The 21,690-nt window shown below is 48.5% G+C and overlaps 1 protein-coding gene across 1 annotated transcript in view; it reads left to right on the forward strand.

Moving 5' to 3' along the window:
• Positions 1-13,736: 13,736 nt before the first annotated feature.
• The window catches only part of UBE2R2 (ubiquitin conjugating enzyme E2 R2), a 60,159-nt gene continuing 52,205 nt past the window's right edge, over positions 13,737-21,690 (forward strand). Inside the window, exon 1 of the mRNA XM_064437829.1 lies at positions 13,737-14,051. Within this exon, the coding sequence (XP_064293899.1) occupies positions 13,875-14,051 (177 nt within the window). The 5' untranslated portion in view covers positions 13,737-13,874. The remainder of the gene's footprint in view (positions 14,052-21,690) is intronic.

Raw genomic sequence — 21,690 nt, forward strand, 5'->3', positions numbered from 1 at the left:
AGCCCTTGTGTCAACAGCCAAGGTTCAGAGAAGAGGAAAAATCCATCTACAGGCCAAGCAGAGTATTCTGAGATGTGCTAAATGGCAAAAACATGGGATGTACCAAACCCACCATTCATTGAGAGGTTCAAGTTGGTGTGGCCAAGGGGTTTCCTGCAGGATGGAGAAGCATGTGGGTGATAAATGGAAATCTCTTGGCAGGTAAACAAGCCTGGAGGAGACTTACGTGGCCCTGCGGGCAGCTGTAGGTGGGGATCGAGATGGTGGCACAGCAAAGCACTGAGGAACAGCACCTGTAGGGCACAGCCACCCTCTGCCTCATCCACAGCTCCCCCAGGGACCCCATTGCAGGGCTGAGCCCTCCAGCCACAGCTACAAAAACTAGGAACAGACATACGGGGGTTGCCCCTAGGTCTGCAACAGGATGCCGGTGGAGCAAGGAGGACCTGCAAGGGCTGGAGGGAACATGGGTGCAGGGGAGCTGGTAGGGTCGAGGGGCTGACGTTCAACCTCCAGCTATTGCCTAGGTGCCCATCCCTCCACAAGCCTCTGTTCTCCATGACAGTGCATGAGCACTGCTCTCCCACATGGACAATGCTGGAGGCTTTCTGCCTTGTGAGATCAGACCAGTGGTTTTCTGGCTGTTTTTCCCAGACCCCTTAGAAGCTCTTCCCAGATTTCCATGGGATGGCAAGCCCTGGGGTAGAACTGACTGTGCTGCTCCATGCATTCTGGCCCAGGCAGTGAGGCTTCTCCAGACTTGTTCATGTCTGGGAAATTTGCATTAATTACCCTCCTGGTGATCCAGGCTCCCACAGAAAAGTTCAGCCTCCTCCTCACCACACTCAGGTACACAGGGCAGTCTGCAGGGCTGGTACAATGGTTCTCCACTCTATCCAGCCCAATGATGCTAAGCAGGGCTTCACACCCACCACAGTGTGGTTTCCAGAGCTCATAGCCTACCTGTGCATACAGAGGAGTGAGACACTGCATCTGCCACATGAGCTTTGCGAGCATTTTTGCAGAGGAACATCTCATTTTTAGGACACCCAAGATGGAGACTGTAAGGGAACGTCTCCCGCCCCAACCCCTCTCTGGACCTTCTCACCCAAGGGAGTCTCTCTGCCATGCAGCCACCGAAGCCCGTTGCCTGTGTCTGGCACTTGGTGCTTACACTGCAGTTTGGTTTCCTTCCTCTGAATCTGTCATATTTACTGTGGGAAGGGTCGTGAAAAGGCCAAATTCAGACTCAGCAAAACAAGGTCCAGCTCAACTCACTTGGCCCTCCCTCTGTTTCCTAATGGAAAATCTTCTTTGTGGTCAGTTTTCAAGGCCCTGGGCAGGACGTGAGCTCTGCATCTTCAGCTAATCCTAATTGGCCATGTATTTTAATTGAGCTACGGGGAGAAGATGACTGCATCGCTGCTGGAGACCAGACCACAGAGACCACCAGAGTTACAGCAGCAAGTAAGACCACTCGTAAGCTCAGCTAATAGTGGCTGATAATGTGCTGGAAGTGAAAGGTCTCAGCTCAGCACAGATCATGGTGTTGATGTGCACCCAGTCACTGAACCAGGAGCAATGTGAGACCCTGAGGAGCTTTCTCCTCCCCCTTGCTCTGCAAAATACTGTCACTTCTCACCATGGCTTCTGCCCAAATACAGGGAGCTGGCTGGTCTGAAGGTAAAACCAGGGTCTGATGGAGCCACTCAGGAGTGCACCAGGCAGCTGCTCTGTGGGCTGCAGATCCTTCACCCCGCTGCCAGTGCCTGCCTAACCCAGATGGCTCATCCCCAGGAATAGGAACAGCCAGGAGTCCCTGCTTGATGGTCACCCACTCTCAAGGGAAGGACAGTCCTGCAGAGCAGACAATGCAGCAGAGGTGAAGGTGAGAAGCTGTAGATGTCAGCTTAGGCTGGTGCCTCTCCCAGAGTGTACCCAGGGTCCTATGCCAGCTCATACCAGTGATGCTGATGACCACACCATCTCAGCCATGCCATAATGCTCAAGACGGGTGTCTTGTGCCGCAAGAATAACCTAAAACGCCAGTCCTCAAAACAGAAACTACGGCTGGGACCAAAGCATATGGATATCTCAGTTACATACCCATCAATAAAGCATTATGTCCCCCAGATCACTGCTTTGGAAGGTGACAACAGTCACTTCATGCTTCAACAGAAATCAGTTCAGGAGTCCCTGAGGACCATAGGCATTTACCACCACTGCTGTGTGCAGCCGGAGGCCTGTCCCCATAACTGGTAGGTTGAACAGGCTCAGATATTTCTGCTCACTGAGCCCAGAACAGGAGTTGTAAGATGACCTGAACAGTTGGTTACACAAACTGTTTGCAAACCACTGTCTGACAGGCATAAGGTCACAGCCGTCACATTCCCAGGCCCTGGAATCACACCTGAAATAGCACAGAGCCATAGAATGTCCTGAGTTGGAAGGGACCCACAGGGATCATCGAGTCCAACTCCTGTCCCTGCACAGGACAACCCCAAAATTCACACCATGTGTCTGAGGGCATTGTCCAAATTCTTCTTGAATATTGTCAGGCTTGGAGCCGTGACTGCCTCCTGAGGGAGCCTGTTCCAGTGCTCCACCCCACTCTGCGTGAAGAACCTTTTCCTAATATCCAGCCTAAACCTCCCTGGGCACATATTCCTGCCATTCCCTCAGGTCCTATCATCGGTCACCAGAGAGAAGAGATCAGCACCTCCCCTTGTGAGGAAGCTGCAGGCTGCGATGACATCTGCCCTCAGTATCCACTTCCCCAGGCTGAACAAACCAAGTGACTTTAGATGATCCTCATATGGCTTCCCCTCTAAACCCTTCACAAACTTCGTAGCCCTCCTCTGGACACTCTCTAGTAGCTTTGTATCCTCAGTGTACTGTGGCACACAAAACTGCACACAGCACTTGAGGTGAGGCCGCACCAGAGCAGAGCAGAGCGGGACAATCCCCTAGCTCCACCAGCTGCAATGCAGGGCTTGATGCACCCCAGGGCACGGTTGGCCCTCTTGGCTACCAGGGCACACTGTTGGCTCATGTTCAACTTGCCATTGACCAGAACCCCCAGGTCCCTCTCTGCAGAGCTGCTCTCCAGCTTCTTGCTCCCCAGTCTGTATGTACATCCAGGGTTGCCGTGCCCCAGGTGCAAAATCCGGCACTTGCCCTTACTAAACTTCATACGGTTGGTGATTGCCCCGCTCTCCAGTCTGTTCGGATCCCTCTGCATGGCCTCTCTGCCCTCGAGAGTGTCAACAGCTCCTCCCAGTTTTGTGTCATCAGCAAACTTAATTCCTATTCCTTCCAGTCCTGCCTCCAAGCCCTTTATGAAGACACTAAAGAATACCCGCCCCAAGATGGATCCCTGCAGAACCCTGCTAGTGACTGGCCACCAGCCCCATGTAACCCCATTTACTACGACCCGTTGAGCCCGGCCCATCAGCCAATTGCTCATCCACTGCGTCACGTGTTTATCCAGCTGTCTGCTGGACATTTTGTCCCACAGGATACTGTGAGAGACAGTATCAAAAGCTTTACTGAAATCCAAAAAGGTCACATTGACTGGCTTCCCTTGGTCAGCTAGGTGGGTGACCTTGTCATAGAAAGAAATTAAGTTTGTTAAACAGGACTTTCCCCTTGTAAACCCATGCCGACTGGGACCAATGACTGCGTTGTCTTTCAGGTGTTTTTCAAAAACCCCCAGATTAATCATCTTCATAATTCTGCCAGGCACAGAAGTGAGACTGATGGGCCTGTAGTTACCGGGGTCATCCATCTTGCCCTTCTTGAAGACTGGGACAACATTTGCCAGCTTCCAGTCAACTGGGACCTCTCCAGATTCCCAAGAGCATTGAAAGGTCATTGAGAGAGGTCTCACTATGACACCAGACAGCTCTTTAATTACCCTTGGATGAATCCCATCAGGCCCCAATGACTTACAGGGATCCAGCTGGAACAGCAGTCCTGCACAGGTTTGGGGTTTATTGGGAGTTTATCATTCCCACAGTCATGGTTCTCTAGCCCAGTGTTGAAGACGAAGGCGAAGAAGGTATTAAATGCCTCTGCTTTGTCTATGTTCCAGCTTGTGAGGCAACCATTCTTATCAAGCAATGGGCCAATGTTATTTCTGTCCTGCCTTTTGCCATCAATGTGTTTTTAAAAGCCCTTCTTATTGTCCTTCCTTCACAGTACTGGCCAGCTTCAACCCCAACTGAGCTTTAGCCACATGTATTTCCTCCCTACAGTGGTGAACAGCATGTCTGTAGTGCTTCCATGTCATCTGACCTTGTTCCCACTGGCCAAATACTTTCTTTTTTTGCCTTATTTGTAGAAGATCCCTGCACAGCCAAGCCAGCCTTCTTCCTTGCCTGCTTGACTTCCTACACTTTGGGATTGCCTGATCCTGTACTTTTAGGAGGTGGTACTTAAAAAATGACCAGCACTGATGGACTCCAGCACCTTCAGAAATGTTTCCCCAGGGGACCTTAATAACTAGTTCCCTAAGCCACCTGAAGACTGCTCTCCTCATATCCAGGGTCATGCTGGCAGTTTTCCTCCTGTTACAATAGATTTTAAACTTGACTGCTTCATGGTCCCTGTGGCCAAGTCAGCCACCAATCACCACTTCACCTATGAGACTCGCTCTGTTAATAAGGAAAAAATCGAGGAAGGCACCTTTCCTGGTCTGTTCCCTTAATACCTTTACCAAGAAGTGATCGTCCAGATGGCTTAAGAATCTTCTGGACCTGTTTGTCTCACCCGTGTGGTATTCCCAGTTGACATCTGCTAAGTTGAAGTCCCCCATAAGGACAAGGGCAGGTGTCTTAGAGGCATCCTTTAGTTCTTTAGAATAGCTGATCAGTATCATCATCCTGGCTGGGTGGCCTACAGTAGACTCCCATGTCAACACCTGCTTTATTTGTCTGTCCCTTAATCCTTACACAGAGGCTCTTAACTGCGCCACCACCAACTGCAAACTTGGTGCATTCCAGCTCCTCCGCTACATAAAATGCCACCCCACCACCTCACCTGCCCTGCCTGTCCCTCCTGAAAAGCCTGTAACCATCTATCATGGCACAACAGTCACAGGACTCATCCCGCCAGGTTTCACTTATGCCAGTGATGTCATATCTCTGGGACTGGGCCAAGGCTTCCAGCTCCTCTTGCTTGTTCCTCATGCTGCATGCATTTGTGCAGAAACACTTCAAGTGCAGTTCATTGTGCCCATCGCCACATGGAGCAGTCTGAAGAGTCTCACTAGCACGCAGCTCCACAAACTTTGGTGTGCACCCTGTTGCTCATCACTTACTGGCCTGGTATTTTCCCTTTCCCCCTTCCCGTCTAGTTTAAAGGTCTATCAATCAGCCCTGCTAGCTCCTGAGCAAAAAGCCCTTTCCCCTTCTGAGAAAGGTGCATCCCATTGGATGTCAGTAGACCTGGTGACAAATAGACCATCCCAAGAAAAAAACAAAGTTCTGCTGAACCACCAGCCTTGGAGTCACGTATTGATCAGCTGTGTCTGCCTGTTCCATTCAGTACTCTTCCCTGCTACTGAAAGGTTTGAAGAAAAAATCCTACCCAAGCACCTGATCCTTTAACCAACCACCCCAAGGCTCTGAAATCCCTTTTGATAGCCTTTGGGCTTCTCTTTGCTACCTTTCTCTTCTGACATGAAGAACCAATAGTGGGTAATAATCTGAGAACCTGACCAGAGTAGGGAGTTCCCTAGTGACATCTCTTACCTTGGCACCAGGGACGCAGCAGGCTTCCATGTGGGTTGGGTCCAGACCCTCTGTTCCCCTCAGAAGGGAGTCACCTATGACAACTAAACTTCTTTTTTTCTTAACATGAGTGGTTGTGATACAGGGGGTGGGCTGCCTAGACGACCGCTCCATCCCAGAAGGACCTTTGTCCACATCATCAGCTGTCTGTCCATCCAGTTGCAGGGCCTCATACCTGTTGTGTACAGGCACCTGGGAAGGCAAGGCCGGTCTCCTGGGTCCCCTCCTTCTGCCTGGTGGTGAGTGGGTAGGGGCCCTTCGTCTCTTGTGGCATGGTTGGATGGTGCATCTGTGTCAGGGATGGTAGAGTACCATTCCACCAGTCAATTTCCTTCTCTGACTGCCTGATACTCCTCAGCCTGGATACCTCCTCCTGAAGCTCTGCCACTGGGCTGAGCAGCAACTTTACCTGGGCACATCTCCCCCTCCAGGTGAGCTCAGCATTGCCATCAGATACTGACCTGAAACACAGGCACACCCTGCAGCCCAGGACCTGGATGGCTGCATATTCCCTTGAAAACTCTGTTTGGGTGGCTGCATCAGTTCTTGCAGCTGGAAGGGCCACAAGGGGTGCTGAGGGCACAGCTCTTGGCCAGGTGGGTACCATAGCTCCTGTTGTTCTCAGCTCCTTGCGAGTGTCTTGCAGCCTCCGTTTGAAGTGGTGGGGCCCTCCCTGCATGTCCTGCCTGTGTGAACTGCCACGCCACGCACTGGCTGATGCACCACACCCTGTTTGCCCATCCTGTTCACCACACTCCTGGTCGTGTGTTGTAACGTGCTTACAATTTATTCATCGGCTGAATGACAGCAGCAGGCAGCATTTTGATGGCACTCTTTTATCAAACCCCTGTGATGGACTTCATCCATTTTAAAAGAGCAAACTAGAGTAGAAAGGCAAACAAACAAAAAAGACTACTTTATTCCATTCAAATTTAAACAAGCAAAAAGGGCAAATCAAAATAAGGTTAAAAAATAACATTAAAGATACTTTTTTCTCTTCATTTTTCTTCTGCTTTGTCCTGAATCTTCCAAATTTTGCATTTCTCTGCTGGTGGCTACTTTGATGGAGTAGGCTTCCTGTAACCCAGATGCTGCCAAATGATGCTCAAAAGCATCTTTTCATCCCTGTGATGACTTCTGCCTGAGGATCACCTTGCCCATTTTTAGGTGAAAGAAAGCCAAAAGGTGAATTTTGGACAGGCCTTTTCCTCAGAAATTCACAGTCACTTTCCTTGAGCACTTGGATGCTCTGATCCCTAAATATAGGAACATGCATGGGTGCCAAAGTAAAGGCGAGAACTCTTGTACGCCCACTCTCTTTTTTGGGAGGTGAGGATAACCTTGTGCAGTATTGCTGCATTGACTGCTTGGGCAGCAGAGCAGTGAATTGCACTTTGATTTCCCTCACTGAATGCTTGGGGAGTTTTTCTGGGGAAATCCTTCCTTCCCAACAGGGTATTAGTGCCTGGGCTGAGATCCATCACCATGGTGGTTTTCTGCCCTCTGGTCTAGAACCGAGGTATCTTGTGTAAAAAAGAAGAGTCCCCTCATTCCTCTGTCACTGGTTCCTCCAGTTCTGAGAAACCAGCCTGCAAAGCTCCAAGTGGTGTTTCCCCTCAACCCACAGGCAGCATGTGCTGCTGCAGTGGGAACGATGCGCTGCCAACACCAGTTTGGCCTTGGCTGGAGATTTACATGCAGCATGGGCAATGGCTCTCCAGGAAGAAGATGGAGGAAATAATCCTGGCCCCTCTCTCTATCTTCCATATCCCCATAGTGGTCTAGACAAGAAGAAATGGGACGACATTTGGGCTGGGGATGCACCTAACAGCAATCTAACAGGGAGGTGAGCTGAGCCCAGAGACACTTTGACTTAGCAAATCTCTACTTTGGGCAGTTTGAAGGACAAATATTGAAGAACTACTTAGGCAAATATGCCTTGGGCTGCTTAGGACAAGCTGATACTGCCTTGGGGCAGGAGGGTGATGAGGTGGACCTCCAGATGTCCTGCTCTGCTTCAGTACAACCCAAGGAACAGCTGTCAGTGGTTTGAGTTACAGGGAGCTTTGGGTGGGGCTGTAAGCAGTATAGGAGAGCTGAGCAGGGTTCCTACCCCCTGCCTGATCTTCTCCATCACAGGAGCATCCATCTGACATGCCAGGGGTTGAGAGATGGTGTTAAAGTCCAGCACAGAGTCCCCTGGATCCCTGCTGATGCCTTGCCAGAGCAGAGGAGCAGGGAGGAGGCAACAGGAGAGGACATGGTCATGTCTTTTAGCCCAGGCTAGTCCAGTTTCCTAAAGAAAGGAGCAGATGTCTCACCCTTCGAGACACTCAGGAAAGAAATTGGATAAAGGACTGAAGAATATCATGTGAGATGATCCTGCCCTAAGAACAGAGTAGCAGAGGTGGGACCTGCCCCATCTTCCCACCTCTTGTCCCCTCTCTCTGGCAGGTCATGGGACAGTAACTCTAATGTGACACTGAGATGGCATTTGCATTTTCAAAGCTTCTGCTGTTGCTAAGCAGAGGAGTTAACTCTCAGTTTGTCATCCTTCATGAACATGGCTCTCAGGAAGGAGGAAAGAGAAGAGAAAGAGAGATATTAAAAATAGATGATGAGAACAAATCAGAAAGGACTGGAAGAGAAGGTTTCACCTCAGATTTACATAAGGCACTGGTGGCATCTTGAGGTCCAGTTTACAGTGACAAGTTCCACTGCTGTGGGCTTGATTAATGGCACATGTAGCCTTCTCCTCTCCTGGTGAGAATTTTCCTTCCTGGAGCCACACATTCCTACACCAGACGCTATTTCTCATTCTTTGAGCTGAAAGAACAAACTGATTCCTTCAGGTGAAAAAAAAATGGAGATGAAGAGGGAACAATATGGTTTGTGGCAGAGCACACCTGTTGTGGTTTAACCCCAGCTGGCAACTCAGCACTACACAGCTGCTACTCATTCCCTGCCCCGTGGGATGGGGGAGAGAATTGGAAGAGAAAGAGTGAGAAAACACAGGGGCTGAGATAAAGACAGTTTAATAGGTAAAGCAAAAGTAACACATGCAACCAAAGCAAAACAGGGGCAGGCAGGTGTTCAGCCATCTCCAGGAAAGCAGGGCTCCATCACACGTAACAGTTACTTGCGAAGACAAACACCATCACTCTGGACACCTCCCCTCTCCTTCCTTCTTCTTCCCCCAGCTTTATACGCTGAGCATGACATTTTATGGTATGGAATAGCCCTTTGGCCAGTTTGGATCAGCTGTCCCAGCTGTGTCCCCTTCCAGCTTCTTGTGCACCTGGCAGAGCACAGGAAGCTGAAAAAGCCCTTAACTAGTGAAAGCACTACTTAGTAACAACTGAAACATCTCCAAATTTCCAACACTGTTTTTAGCACAAGTCCAAAACATAGACCCCTACTATCTACTAAGAAGAAAATTAACTCTGTCCCAGCCAAAACTAGGACAAGACCCCACAGAGAGCCCTGCTTGCAAGCAGGCAGTGACCATCCATGGGAGAGCAGCTAAAGGAGGAAGAGGACAAGGCTTCATCCTTTTATTGCATTATATCAGCCCTGATTAGGGGGGAGAAATGCCATATGGTAAATCAAAAAGTTACATCAGCTGCAGGGCAGCGTGGGCTAGGGGAAGGGGACACCAGGCAGAGTAGCTGAGCCTCTCCAGTAGCATGGGTGGAAATGCAGGCGGGAGCCTCGTAGGGGGCAAAGTGCTCTGTTGCTTCAATGGTTTCTATTTTCTGTGAGCAGTGGATGTTTGGGGGGGGGGGGGGGGGGGGCGGGAAGTTGTGGGGGAAATGACCAATATTATCCCTAAAAGCAAGCCTGATGGAAAAATTTCAGCCAGCCCTATTCAATACACCAGGGCTTTCTTGCATGATTACCTCTTTCGTTAACATTTGAGACAGGCAGCAGGTGAAGATAAGTCCTGAATAGTTCCAAACTTTGCTTCTCCCATCTCTCCCAGCGTTAGGCTGGTTCAGGCAAAGCCTGCACTGGAGGCTAGCTGCAAGGAAAGGTGTTTAGATTACCATGGAGACAGGGGCGGCACAATCCCAAAAGGGCGCAGCTCCCACCTGTTGAATCAACCCAACATTTTCCTCTGAGCCTGGGCAAAGCCATGTATCACCAGTGAGATGGGATGCCACGTTAATGGAGCAGAGCAGGCAGGTCCCTGCTGGCTGGCATCGAAGAGGAAGGTCACAGCATGGCCCTCCATGTTGGATGTCTTATTAGACTCATTAGCAATGAAAATGGGGCACATGGAGGGGCAGCTGGAAGTGGGCACTGGGGCTGGGACATTTGGGAATGATGGTGGCCATGACATTAAACCTGGGTGTTTGGGAGGTGGGGATGGAGGTGTGAATGGGGCTGATAAGGCTTGCTGAGCAATGAAACGTGGGCAGCTGGGACTGGGCTCTTGGCAAGAATTGGGATGAAGCCAAAGACTAACTGCTGACCCCTGTTGTGGGGCTGGGCAGGACACGGTGGGCAGAGGTGGAGTGCTCTTTCTCTCCTGGAGGAAGTACTGCTGAAAGCATTGTGTCTGGAACCCTCCCAGATGTGGCCCAGATGTTGAGGTACTGAGAAGGGTGGCCGTACCCAACAGTGACATAAGAACCTGCCACCCAGGAAGCCTGGCACCAAAGCCAGACCTTGGCTCCCACCCACATGTCCTGGCAGTCAGCTTGATCCTGTATTGCTAAAACACCGTATCCGTCAACCCAAGTCATAAATAAGAAGAACATGGGTCTGAGCTCTGGCTAGAAAACACACTCAGCACGGTACAGCCCGGCTACCAAGAAGTTCTTCCAACAAACAACATTTTGGCCATGCAAGTGTTTGTGATCCAGCCCTCCAGTGCCCAGGCTGAGGATGTGAGAGCAGAATTAAGCAGCTTTCTGTAAGTCTGAGCTCACTGTAGGGTGGTAAGGAGTGAGCAACGGCAGCTGACCTGTGCCTGTATGTACAGGAACACATGCTTTTTTGCAGCACAGCCAGGCAAGCTGGCAATGGATGAGGGATATTCCTCCAGATTATTCACATCGCAGTGAATGAGAGCTCATCCCAGCTCACAGAAAACCCATACCAGTCTCCAAAATGACAGTTTCTGGGGTGAGGTGGGGTTTTGCCTGTGCCCCTGACATGTCAAGCTGGAGTATTTAGAGTCATAGAATCATTTAGGTTGGAAAGGACCTTTAAGATCATCCAAGTCCAACCAAGTACAGCCTGGAGGCAGTCACAAGCCCTGGAACTGGTACCAGTGCTGGTTCTGGAGCATCTTTGGAGGGGGTGATGGGGGCCTCCTTGGGGAGAGTCTAAGAGGCAGGAGGAGGGCAAGCAGACCAGTCGCAGGGATGAGCAGGAGGATGCCATGCTTACTGCCAGGCTGACACCAAATTTGTCCTGGTAACAGCTGGTGCTTGGGGAAAACTGTCTGCCTCCTGCTCTTCTCCCTGGGCAAGGCTCTGGAGAAGGAGCGGTGGCTGCCAAGTGCCAGGTAGAGACTTCACAGTCCATCTGCAGCACAGGCTGCCCCAGACACACAATTCCCCACTAATGGAAGGAGCCCCTCCTGTTGGTCCTGTGCCTTTAGGAAAGTCCATGGCTCTGGAAAAGGCAGATCAGTCTAACCAACCCAACCTTTGCCCACAGGGCTGTCCTTGGGATGTGAAAGCAGTGCGTGATGATGGAGGCACATGTCCTAGTTTTAGCTGGGATAAAGTTCATTTTCCTCCTAGTAGCTGGCACAGTGCTATGTTTTGGATTTAGTATGAGAATAATGCTGACAACAAACTGTTTTGGTTGTTGCTAAGTACTGCTTGTACTAGTCAAGGACTTTTCAGCTTTCCATGCTCTGCCGGGTGCACAAGAAGCAGGAAAGGAGGGGACACAGCTGGGACTGCTGACCCAAACTGGCCAAAGGGATATTCCATGCCACAGGACGTCCTGCTCGGTGTATAAACTGGGGGGAGTTGGCCGGGGGGCAGCAGTTGCTGCCTGGGGACAGGCTGGGCATCAGTCAGCTGGTGGTGAGCAATTTCATTGTGCATCACTTGCTTTGTTTATTATTATTATTATTATTATTATTATTATTATTATTATTGTTTACTACTGCTACTATTTTACTTTTTTTATGACAGCTGTGGTTTAACCCCAGTCAGCAACCAAGCCCCACACAGCCGCTCACTCCCTCCCCAAACAGTGGAATGGGGAAGAGAATTGGAAGAGTAAAAGTGAGAAAACTCATGGGTTGAGATAAGAACAGTTTAATAATTGAAATAAAGTAAAAAACGCACTTGGCAGAGCATGGGAAGCTGGAAAGTCCTTGACTAGTGCAAGCACTAGTTAGCAACAAGGGGCAACAAGGGGCAACAAGGGAGGGGGTCAAGGCTGCACAAGGGTGTAGGGATGATGGGACACATCCTCCAACCTGTTTGTCCAGGGAGCAGTGGACTAAGCCCTGCCATGTGCAGAAGGATGAAAGAAATGCCAGGAAGAAGTGGTTTAAGGTATCTTAAACAGGGGGTGCCCAGCGAATCCCATTCCTTTCTACGTCGTAACTGTGGCACTATTTTAGGGTCTACATAAATGTCCTGCCTCTCTGACTGTCGCTGAGTGGTTGGACAGAGTAGCACCAGGCAGCAGTGAGTCCCACAGTCTAACGAAGTTAAGTATTCCCTGTTATTAGTTCCTACTTTCTGGACAGTCCCTGTTGACTCTCCCCTTGTTCTTGCTGTCTGTGATCTCTTTGTTCATTTAATTAGTCTCTAAACACTCCTCAACCCCTCTCTATACAGCAGCACCTCAGGGTCTTTTCCCATTTCATTCCTGGACTCCATGTAATCCAATGCCACAGATTTGTGTTAACACCTTACACAATTTTTGTTTGACCACAAGTCCACAGACAGCAGAAATTTCTTTCAAGTAACTCTGACATTGTGGGGGAGACTTTACAATTAATTCAGAGCTCATCACTGCCGATTAGTTATTTAAATTATTCCTGTTAGAACCACATTAATTCTTTAATTCAAGGAATATACATCAGCTTTTCTGCCAGGACCATTACACCCTTATCGTTTCTCCTCTCCTGGCTGAGGTAAGATGCCCAGCTTGCAAGAGCATCCATGCTGGGGATTGCCCAAGCGGCTGGTGGTCCTGCGTGCTGACTGACGGGCAGGAGCATGCATTCGTTCGCTGACATGAAACCCAGATTTGCACCATCTGGGGCTGTGCTATGCTGTTTGTCCTCCTCCCGGATAATTGCTTTGCTATTTTTCTTACAAATAATATTTGTGTTACTCGTTACAGACTTGCTAAGGAGCAGGTGCTTGCTCACGTTCACAAGTCGATGTACCCTGCAAACATTTTTCCGACCTAACCAGGTCGGGGAACGGGAGGAGGGATTGAAACTGCCTGTAGCAGCTCGCACATCCACAGAGCCCGTGAAAATAACACCCGCGGGGGCGGTGTGTGAGGGGTAACCGCCTGTTCCTCTCCTAGCGCCGCTTGGGGGTTGCTGCGGGATTTTTAGGGGTCGCTGGGACGCAAGGTGGCTCCTCAAAACCCATCCTTTGTACAAAACCGGCTCTTTTTTGACCGTGGGTGCCGGTCAGCGCAGCGGCGTGGGCCGGCCGTGCCCCCGCCTCCCTCCGACCCACTCGCAACCCAGCACGTGGCCTCTCCCCCGCCCCACCGAAGGGCTGGCACGCTCCCGCCCCGCGCCGTGGCAACACCGCACTGACGACAGCGGACGCTGCCCTTTTAAGCGCTCCGGTAGGGGCGGGGCGTGCAGCGGGGAGGTCAGGCGGGGCGCGGGTGCGTGGGCGTGGCTTTCCGTGCGGCGGGGCGTGGCGCGGCGTGGCGCGCTGAGGTCAGCGGCGAGCGGGGCGCCGTCACAAAAGGAAGTGGCGGCGGCGGCGGCGGCGGCCGTCAGCGCGGGGAGGGGCGGGGGCCCGCGGGGCAGCGCGGCGGGACCGGGAGCGGCGGGACCGGGACGGGGAGCGGGAGTGGCGGGAGCGGGACCGGCACCGGGAGCGGCGGTGGCGGCGGGGGCCGCGCCGCGCCATGGCCCAGCAGCAGATGAGCAGCTCGCAGAAGGCGCTGATGCTGGAGCTGAAGTCGCTGCAGGAGGAGCCGGTGGAGGGCTTCCGCATCACCCTGGTGGACGAGTCCGACCTCTACAACTGGGAGGTGGCGATTTTCGGGCCCCCGAACACCCTCTACGAGGGCGGGTACTTCAAGGTACGGCCTTTCCCCGCTGGGCCGGGCCTCCCGCCGCCGCCGCGGTCCCGGGGAGCCGCCGTGGGGCCTGCGCCCCCCCACAGCCCCGTTCCCGGCCTGCCGGGCCTCTCCGCAGGCTCTGAGGGGCGCCGGCGGGCGCTGCCAGCCCCCGCCGGAGCGGGAGGGAGGAGTGGGGCTCGGCCCCGCGGGTGGTGCCCCGCGGCTGCCCCTTCTTCTCCCGCCGGGCCGGGCTGGGGCTGGCGGGGCCTAGCGGACCCCGCTCCCGGAGGAGAGGGGCTCTGGGGAGAGGGGCCGCCCCTCGTCGGTTGGCCCCGGCCCCGGGGAACGGCGGGTGCCCCGTGGCGCGGCGCAGATCCTGCCCTTCCGCCCCACGCCGTCCGCTCGCTCGGGTCTGTTGTAGGTTTAGCCCCACGTAAGGGGCTTCCCAGCCGTCCCTCGATCGCTTCCGTCGGCACACTGGAGCATCCTGAGTAGGATGACTAATTCAGGGTAAAGACTGTTTTCCTCAAAGCTGCTAGGTGTTTCAGGGCTGTTTTTCGCAGTTTCCTTCCCCACTCCCCATTTTCCTTTTCTTCTTCTCCAAACTTTTAGAGGGCATCCTTTAGAGGGCTACGGCAACGCTTAATTGTTGAAGGTAGATAAATTCTTTCAACTCCTCTCTCAACCTTCCTGTTAATCCAAAAAAACTTTTGTGGTTGTTATTTCCCCTCTTGTAAATACACTAAGTGACAAATCTAGTGCTGCTGTCCCAGAAAGGAACTGAAGGGAGCAGACTTAAATTCTCACAACAGCTGGAGGAGTAGGAGGAGGAGGCGTTGCACATTTTGCTTAAAAGAAGCAATTAAGAAAACCTTGGTGCCTGCAGAAGGTATGTCTCATTGGGCATATCCCTTAGCACTTGATGTCTGCTTTCTCTCTGGCAAAATATTGTCCCCTTTGGCTTGCTTCTCCCAGGAGTTAGCGTTTTAGTGGTGGCTCCTGCATCTCCCTCTTCATGCCCTTTGGCTTCTGTCAAACTGAAAAAAAATTTTGGATGATCTCTTTGCTTGGCTAACATGCATCTTCGGTGCCTTTTGGCCTCTCCAGGTCAAGGTTTAAGTGCTTTGTTCCACAAAATCAAAATAACCTGTAGCTTGGGGAGTAATAGATTTGAGTCACGTTCTGTTTGGCCTCATTGTTTTGAAGGAAGGGAAGGCTTTGGCACAAGGCTTGCCTTTTGTAATGAGTTGGCGAGCTTACTCATGTAGGTGTGATAGGTATATTCTTAGACTCACCTCCATTACTACTTATTCAGGAAGTTACTCTAGTCTTGGGTTGGTAACTGGGTCATTTTTACATCTGAATGGTTTGGTGACCTCTTCCTGCACTTACATTACTCATCCATTCTTTTTAAAGAAATCACAATGGGTCAAAATATTTTTTTGTTTGGTTGGGGAGCTCTCTGGACTGTATGTTTGTAATTGTTCCTCGAAATACGCTGAGGCAGCCTGTGAAATAATCTGGGGATGTGTGTTAACAAGTGTAGATTTGGGCAACCTTGCAAGCTGCCTTGCTTCTGTGTTATGAATCTTTTTTGGTATTTGATGTTCTTGAGCTGTTGTGTGTTCTAAATTCTTCTGAAAATCATGTGATACATTTTGAGCATGGGAGACTAGGGTTTCATGATGCCTTCACCCTTCCACAGCAGAGGGATTCCCTTCAAGCAGCATGGCTGGAGTCTGCCCTATGTAGCTTCTGTCTCCTCTTTTCCTCATGAGGAGCCATGCATAGTTTTTTTTTGTTTTGGTAGTGCTTGATTTTTGGTTATGTATCCTCAGTTCTCAGCTACTGGAATAAATCATCTTAGACCCTCATTCTATCCCAAGGGAGAAGGAGTCCTGTTGTCCTGAGGAGTGATGTTCTTGGCTTTCTTTGTATTGGACCTTCAGGCAAACCTTTAGATGGGTTAGACTTGGCTTACTGAATCATTTAGAGATAAGATTAATACCCCAAACTTTATTTGGTGGGATGACTTCTGTGATATATTCATAGTACATGTAAGGTGAGCTCTGGTTCAGAACAGGATCTGATCTATTTTTCAGGTTTATAGGCCTGATGAAATATCTAGCTTCAACTTGGTTTGTCTTTCTAGTTTCCTCCGATTAGGTAAGTGGGATTAGAAATATGCCATTACAGGATGGAACTTTTTAAAAAACATTGTGGTGATGAGAGTTTGGCAATTTTCTTTGACTTGAAGTGTGGTTTGAGGAGGAAAAGTACAAAGATTTCTAGTTAAGCTCAGGTATAAATATTTTGAGGAAAATGTGTGCTTAATGTGACCTTAATAAAGAAAGCATTAACGGTGTTTGTTTGGGAATACAAATGCTTGATTTGTGCTCATGGAGCTCTTGGAGCTGGTAACATCAGCTTTTGGCACTTTGTTTGTTCTTGGAGAAATATGACCCTTCTCTCTGGGCTGTTGAACTAGCTGAATAAACTGAAATGAGGAAACTGTTCTTTTTGCACCTCCGTGACAGGAGCTACTGCTGTTAAAAGCTGGTTCAACATTTCAGCAGATTCTGGTTTCAGTTGCTCATCCTGTAAGGCTAGCATTTGGTAAACTGAAGCAGAAAAAAAGGTCCCTCTGGATGTTTGTTTAAATGGTAGGTTATCAATACCTTAGTGCTGGCTATAATGAATTCAGGGACTTCTTAAAAATTCAAGCACAGCATCTAAGCATATTTTATCGACTGATATAACATGCACAGATCTGCTGCAGTACTTCACAGTTTTGGGCCTCCCAGCTAGATGGAAAGGGCAGTGGCCTTCAGAAGCAGCTGCTTTGTGAAGAGCAGCTTGAATCAGCGAGGGATAGGAGCAGTCCTGAACTGCAAGCCCCTGCTGTATGATCAGCTCAAGGTGCGCATCTGTAGTCGAGGTCATATCAACCTTCGCCTTAACTAGTGACTTTACACAGCTATGCAGTATGACCATGAATGATGTTTTGGGCAACTCTTCACTTAAGTTCCAGATAACGACCCTCAAGGAAGGACTTGAGCTATTCCATGTGCTCTTTATGTCTCATTCCTTGCTGGCAAGGCAAAAGTAGTTCAGGGTCAGTGCCGTTAAGTCCTCCAGAGAGGTCCAGTAATAAGAGCAGATGTTTGACCCTCAGCTGCTGCCAGCAAGAAATTGCCAGTTTGACTAAAGTTTCTGGCAGAATCTGCTGTGTTGGGCTACAGGTATTTGATTGCAATAGGTGAACTTCATTTTTGGTCCCTCATTCGGAGTTTAAGGGTGAAAGGCAGGTAGACCTTGTGTGTTTAAGATGTTGATTTGCTCACAGCTGGTTCAGTCAGTGAGGTTTTTTTGAGTGACAAAGGGAATATTTTTTCCTCAGAATGAAATGCGCCACGTCCCGGTCTTAGATAGTTCCAGTTGCTTCTTTCTTAGGTCAGCTGGGAAGGACATGGTGTGATAAGACAGGTCTTTAGATCTGACAACACTGGGCTGTGGGGTAGTTCTGAAGAGCTCTGGAAACAATGTGAACGTGTTGGGTTTTTTTCTGGTTTTGCAGGCAGTGCATGAGCAGTAGAGAATGAGATTGTGCTGTAACCTGCAGAACTACGTGCGAGCGGTTCATCGATGCCACCTTTATGCCATAGATATCTTCTGTTCAGCTGAGCGAGTTCTTCGCTACGTGGCAGGAGAACTTCACCTTTAATTTTGGCAGCTGATACTTACATGGGGATCACAGCAACAAAGGTTATTAAGTTGTAACCTGGTGATGATAGGTGCTAGTTGGGATAGATGTCAATGCCTGAGGGTTGTGCATGGTGAAACTTTGCCCATCTCAGTTGACTGTTGATTGGTCTCTCTGTCTGCCCTGAAATCCAGTGTCTTTACTTCGATGCTTGGGCCTTCAGAGCCTGGGTGTTGATAAACCTCTCCTGAATGCTTTGATCAAGTGATGTTTTCAGGATACTTGCAGAACTCTCAGGAAGTGTTTCCTGATGACTTAAAGCTCTGTGTGTTTGTTGCAATTGCACCTTAGTGTCACAGCTTTTGATGGTTTTTAAAAAAGGAATTTTTTCTCATTTTTATAGTTGAAGGGTATTCTTGTGCTGGGAGCCAACCTTTCAGGGAAGGTGAGAGTGAGAAATTATACAAATAACTCCATTATTAAACACATAGTGCTGCCCAGAAGCATGGTTTGACCAAGTATGCTGTGTCAAGAAGTGTATTTAATGTTGTGCAAAAGTCAATATTAAAACTCCTTCTGAGGTAGTTTAGGCTGGGTAGATAAAAACGGATACACCTAACATGAAAGGAAACAAGAAAAATTAACTGCATTGTTAGAGCTGTTATTTGATAGTTCTTAAGGCAACTTAATTTGTAAAGTATTTTGCTACTGAAGAAGCAAGTCTTGAGACATAAGGTGGGGGGGGGGAAGAAAAGCATTATGCTTAGTTTTCTCAAGTAATTTGGGGGCTAAATACTTGTCAAGGCATTGTTTTCCTTGCTTTTTGTAACTCATTAACCGTGTGCTGTTTAGGGCTCTGTATTACTGGATCTCAGCTTCTTCCAAGTGATTTGTTGTGATTTCAAAGCTATTTGCAGCATGTGGGAATAATTTTTTTTTTTCAGAGCAGGAAATCCATATGTTGCTTACTTGCAGGTAACTGATGGCAAGAATGAACCCCATGTTTAAAAGTTAGGTATTGTAGGCTACTTCCCAGAAAGCTTAAAATTAAGCAAATAGAAGTTTCTTAAGCACTTAGAATTATGTAACTGGTAGAACATTTAACTCCACAAAAATATTCCTTGATGTCAAAAGCTGCCTTCTGCAGGCCTCTGCGTTGCAAGGTGCTACAGAGCTTCTTTCTCAGTGTACTTAATCTTGTATTTTTTCTTGCCTTTAGGTATCATTGATGCTAATAAGCACAGGTTTGATGCTGCAAAGGGATATGGAACTGTGGGTGAATAGAGCCTGGAGTTGCTTGCTCTGGGTCTGAAGAGCTCCTGTTCAGAGCAGGCTATTTCCAAAGCAAAAGAGCTGCTAAGCTGTCTGCAGGCAGGGAAGCAAGAAACCTCTTCTGACGTTGGTTCACTGATCGTAAGCATGGTTATGCTCTCTGACTCGCAGGCCTGGGGACTACCTGACTGACCCTCGCTCTGCTGTTGCACATAGTTTTTTGGATGTCTACCTTTATGGGTCCCACAGAACCCCCCCAGACAACTCACCAAGCCTGTAGTCTGTTTTGGACAGCAGTCTGTCCTCAGGAGGAAATGGGCAAGGTACTGATGGTAGCCAACTCCCAGTCCTTTCCCTAGGGCTCCTCAGATCTTGTATGACACAGATTATGTTTGCTAAAAGCAGAGATAGTGTTTTTCAGTTCTGATACTGCCTGAAAATACAAGATCATGTGCAATTAGGTCCTGTTCTTGTATGGCAAGAGGAGAGCTGTAGCACAGCCCACCTGTGCCATTAGAATAAAAATGGAAAGCTTTCTACTTGGAAAGATTGAGCACAGTTGGCTTGCATAATTTTTCCATTGTTTGGCTCTATTTTCATGAGTTTGCACAGAATGAACCTTGGATAAGGTAAAATACAACATGCATTTTTTTCCTTGGGTAACAGTGCAAAGAGCTGTGGCTCCTGAAATGTCTTGCCGATCTAGTTCATATTATAGGAATCAGTGGAAGTTTTTTACTCTACAGTGTTGAAGGGTGTTGTTCTTTTTTTGTGTGTGTGTGTAAATCCTTAGGATCTTCAGTATTGTAGTGATGCTATGCCAGTTACTGAGCGTGGGATCACATCTGTAACTTTTCAAAAGCTCAAACATGTTTTTACCGCTCTGTTTCTGAAGTCATGCTTAGGCTGCCTGCTATTTTACATAGTGATTTATTCATACTGGGTATCTTCTCTTTAACAGCATTTTAGGTCTACTGTATGATGCTCGTTTTGCATCTAGAGGGTAGGAAATGCCAGAAAAATATACTTGCAGAACCATAACTCTGATCTTTGACTTGAAGCTTGGCTGTGCAGTTTATGGCCATCATCAAGTGTTCAGTAGTGAACAGTATGGACTAAATGGTGGACGTGATAGGTTGAAGTGTAGCTGAGTTAAAGTTGGAAATGTAGCAGTGTTACAGCTGGACTGCAGTGTGGATGGGTAGAGGTTATGTGACTCATAATACAGCAGGTCCTTGTACAACTTGGGCTGCACCTGATCAGACATGTGCATACACATGCATGTGCAAAAAATTAGCTTGCTGTTTCCAGAGTGCTACTGCATTTTTAAAACCTTAGTGTTTTATCCAGCATCATGAGTTAGAGGAATTGCAGTTAGTCTTACTAAGCTTTTACAGTAGCGACTTACAGAGAATGTCTCATCTCACTGGGCCAGTTTTATAGTAATAACTTTGGCATTGTTTACCCTCCTGTGAAGCACTAGTAGCCAAGATGACCCACCTGATTGATTGTCCATCTCCACACTTGCTGTAATATTTAAAATGCATAAATATTTGCCCAAAGTGGCCTACAAATAGGAGAAAAATTATAAAGCTGCTGAATTGGGGTACATGTAGGATATTCTGAAATCTTGCTTGACTTGAACAAATATAACCTTAAGACTTCCTGGGTGTTTGTCTTTTTTTAATGAAGGCTATCACCTGGAGAGCAAGAGGAACATAAAGGCACTGTCTGAAGTGGGTGAAACTCTCAGATATAATAGTATTAGTGATTAACCATGAGAAGGCTGCCTGGCAGGCAGGCTGTGTCTTACTCAAAGTTTTAGCACTAAAGCATGACATGATGTGATCCCATTGGTCTGTTTTGTTGCCTTAAAATTATGCAAGTAATATAGAAATTCAGGTAAAGAGCTTTTGCTTGGGAGATGAAACTTAAGATGATGGTAGTAGGGACATGTTTGCAATAGGTATGTGACTCTTCCCCAAGTTAAGGTATGTATCCTAGTTAAAGTATTTAAAACTTATCTTTTAATGTTCATTGTAGCAAAATATTTGGAGGGGTTGAGATGTACAACCCTTTGCCAGAGTGTAAGGACCAGTGTTTAGCCAGTTGTGCCACTGGGTTAATTCTTGTGCAATAGACACTTGTCCGTCGTGCTAAAATTCTTTATTTTAAATTAATCCTTAGACATCTCTGCAGCTAGAAATATTTTGCTGTCAGACCTAGGCAAAGGCTGAAATTATAATCTCTTTTGCAGCACCCTCTTTGTCCTTGTCGAAACAGAAGTCATACGATGGAGTAGCTTAAAATACGTACTGTGAAGAGGCATGTGTTCTTGCATGAAGTCTGCTTGTATAAGCCTCTAATTCATGGGTGTAAACTACACTGGTGTGCAAGTGTTTGCTTATATTGTCTGGAATAACTACCTCTAAAAGCACTCACCTTTGTTTAAAGAATGGGCTTCTTAACAACATATTGAAGAAAACTGAATTTCATCTCAGTGCTTCTCTTGCAGAACAGTAACTGTACCCACACTTAGTAGCTCAGTGCCTTTCAGTGGTGCAGTAAGCAGCATAACTTGGGAGGCTAGCGTCTCTTCTGTACCTTTTAAATCTCTTGTAGCTGTTATCTAAATCTCTTCTAACTTGTCATTCATGTGGTAACAAAATACCCATACCCAAGTGT

Source organism: Phalacrocorax carbo, chromosome Z (genome assembly GCF_963921805.1).
Source record: "Phalacrocorax carbo chromosome Z, bPhaCar2.1, whole genome shotgun sequence".
Classification (NCBI taxonomy): Eukaryota; Metazoa; Chordata; class Aves; order Suliformes; family Phalacrocoracidae; genus Phalacrocorax; species Phalacrocorax carbo.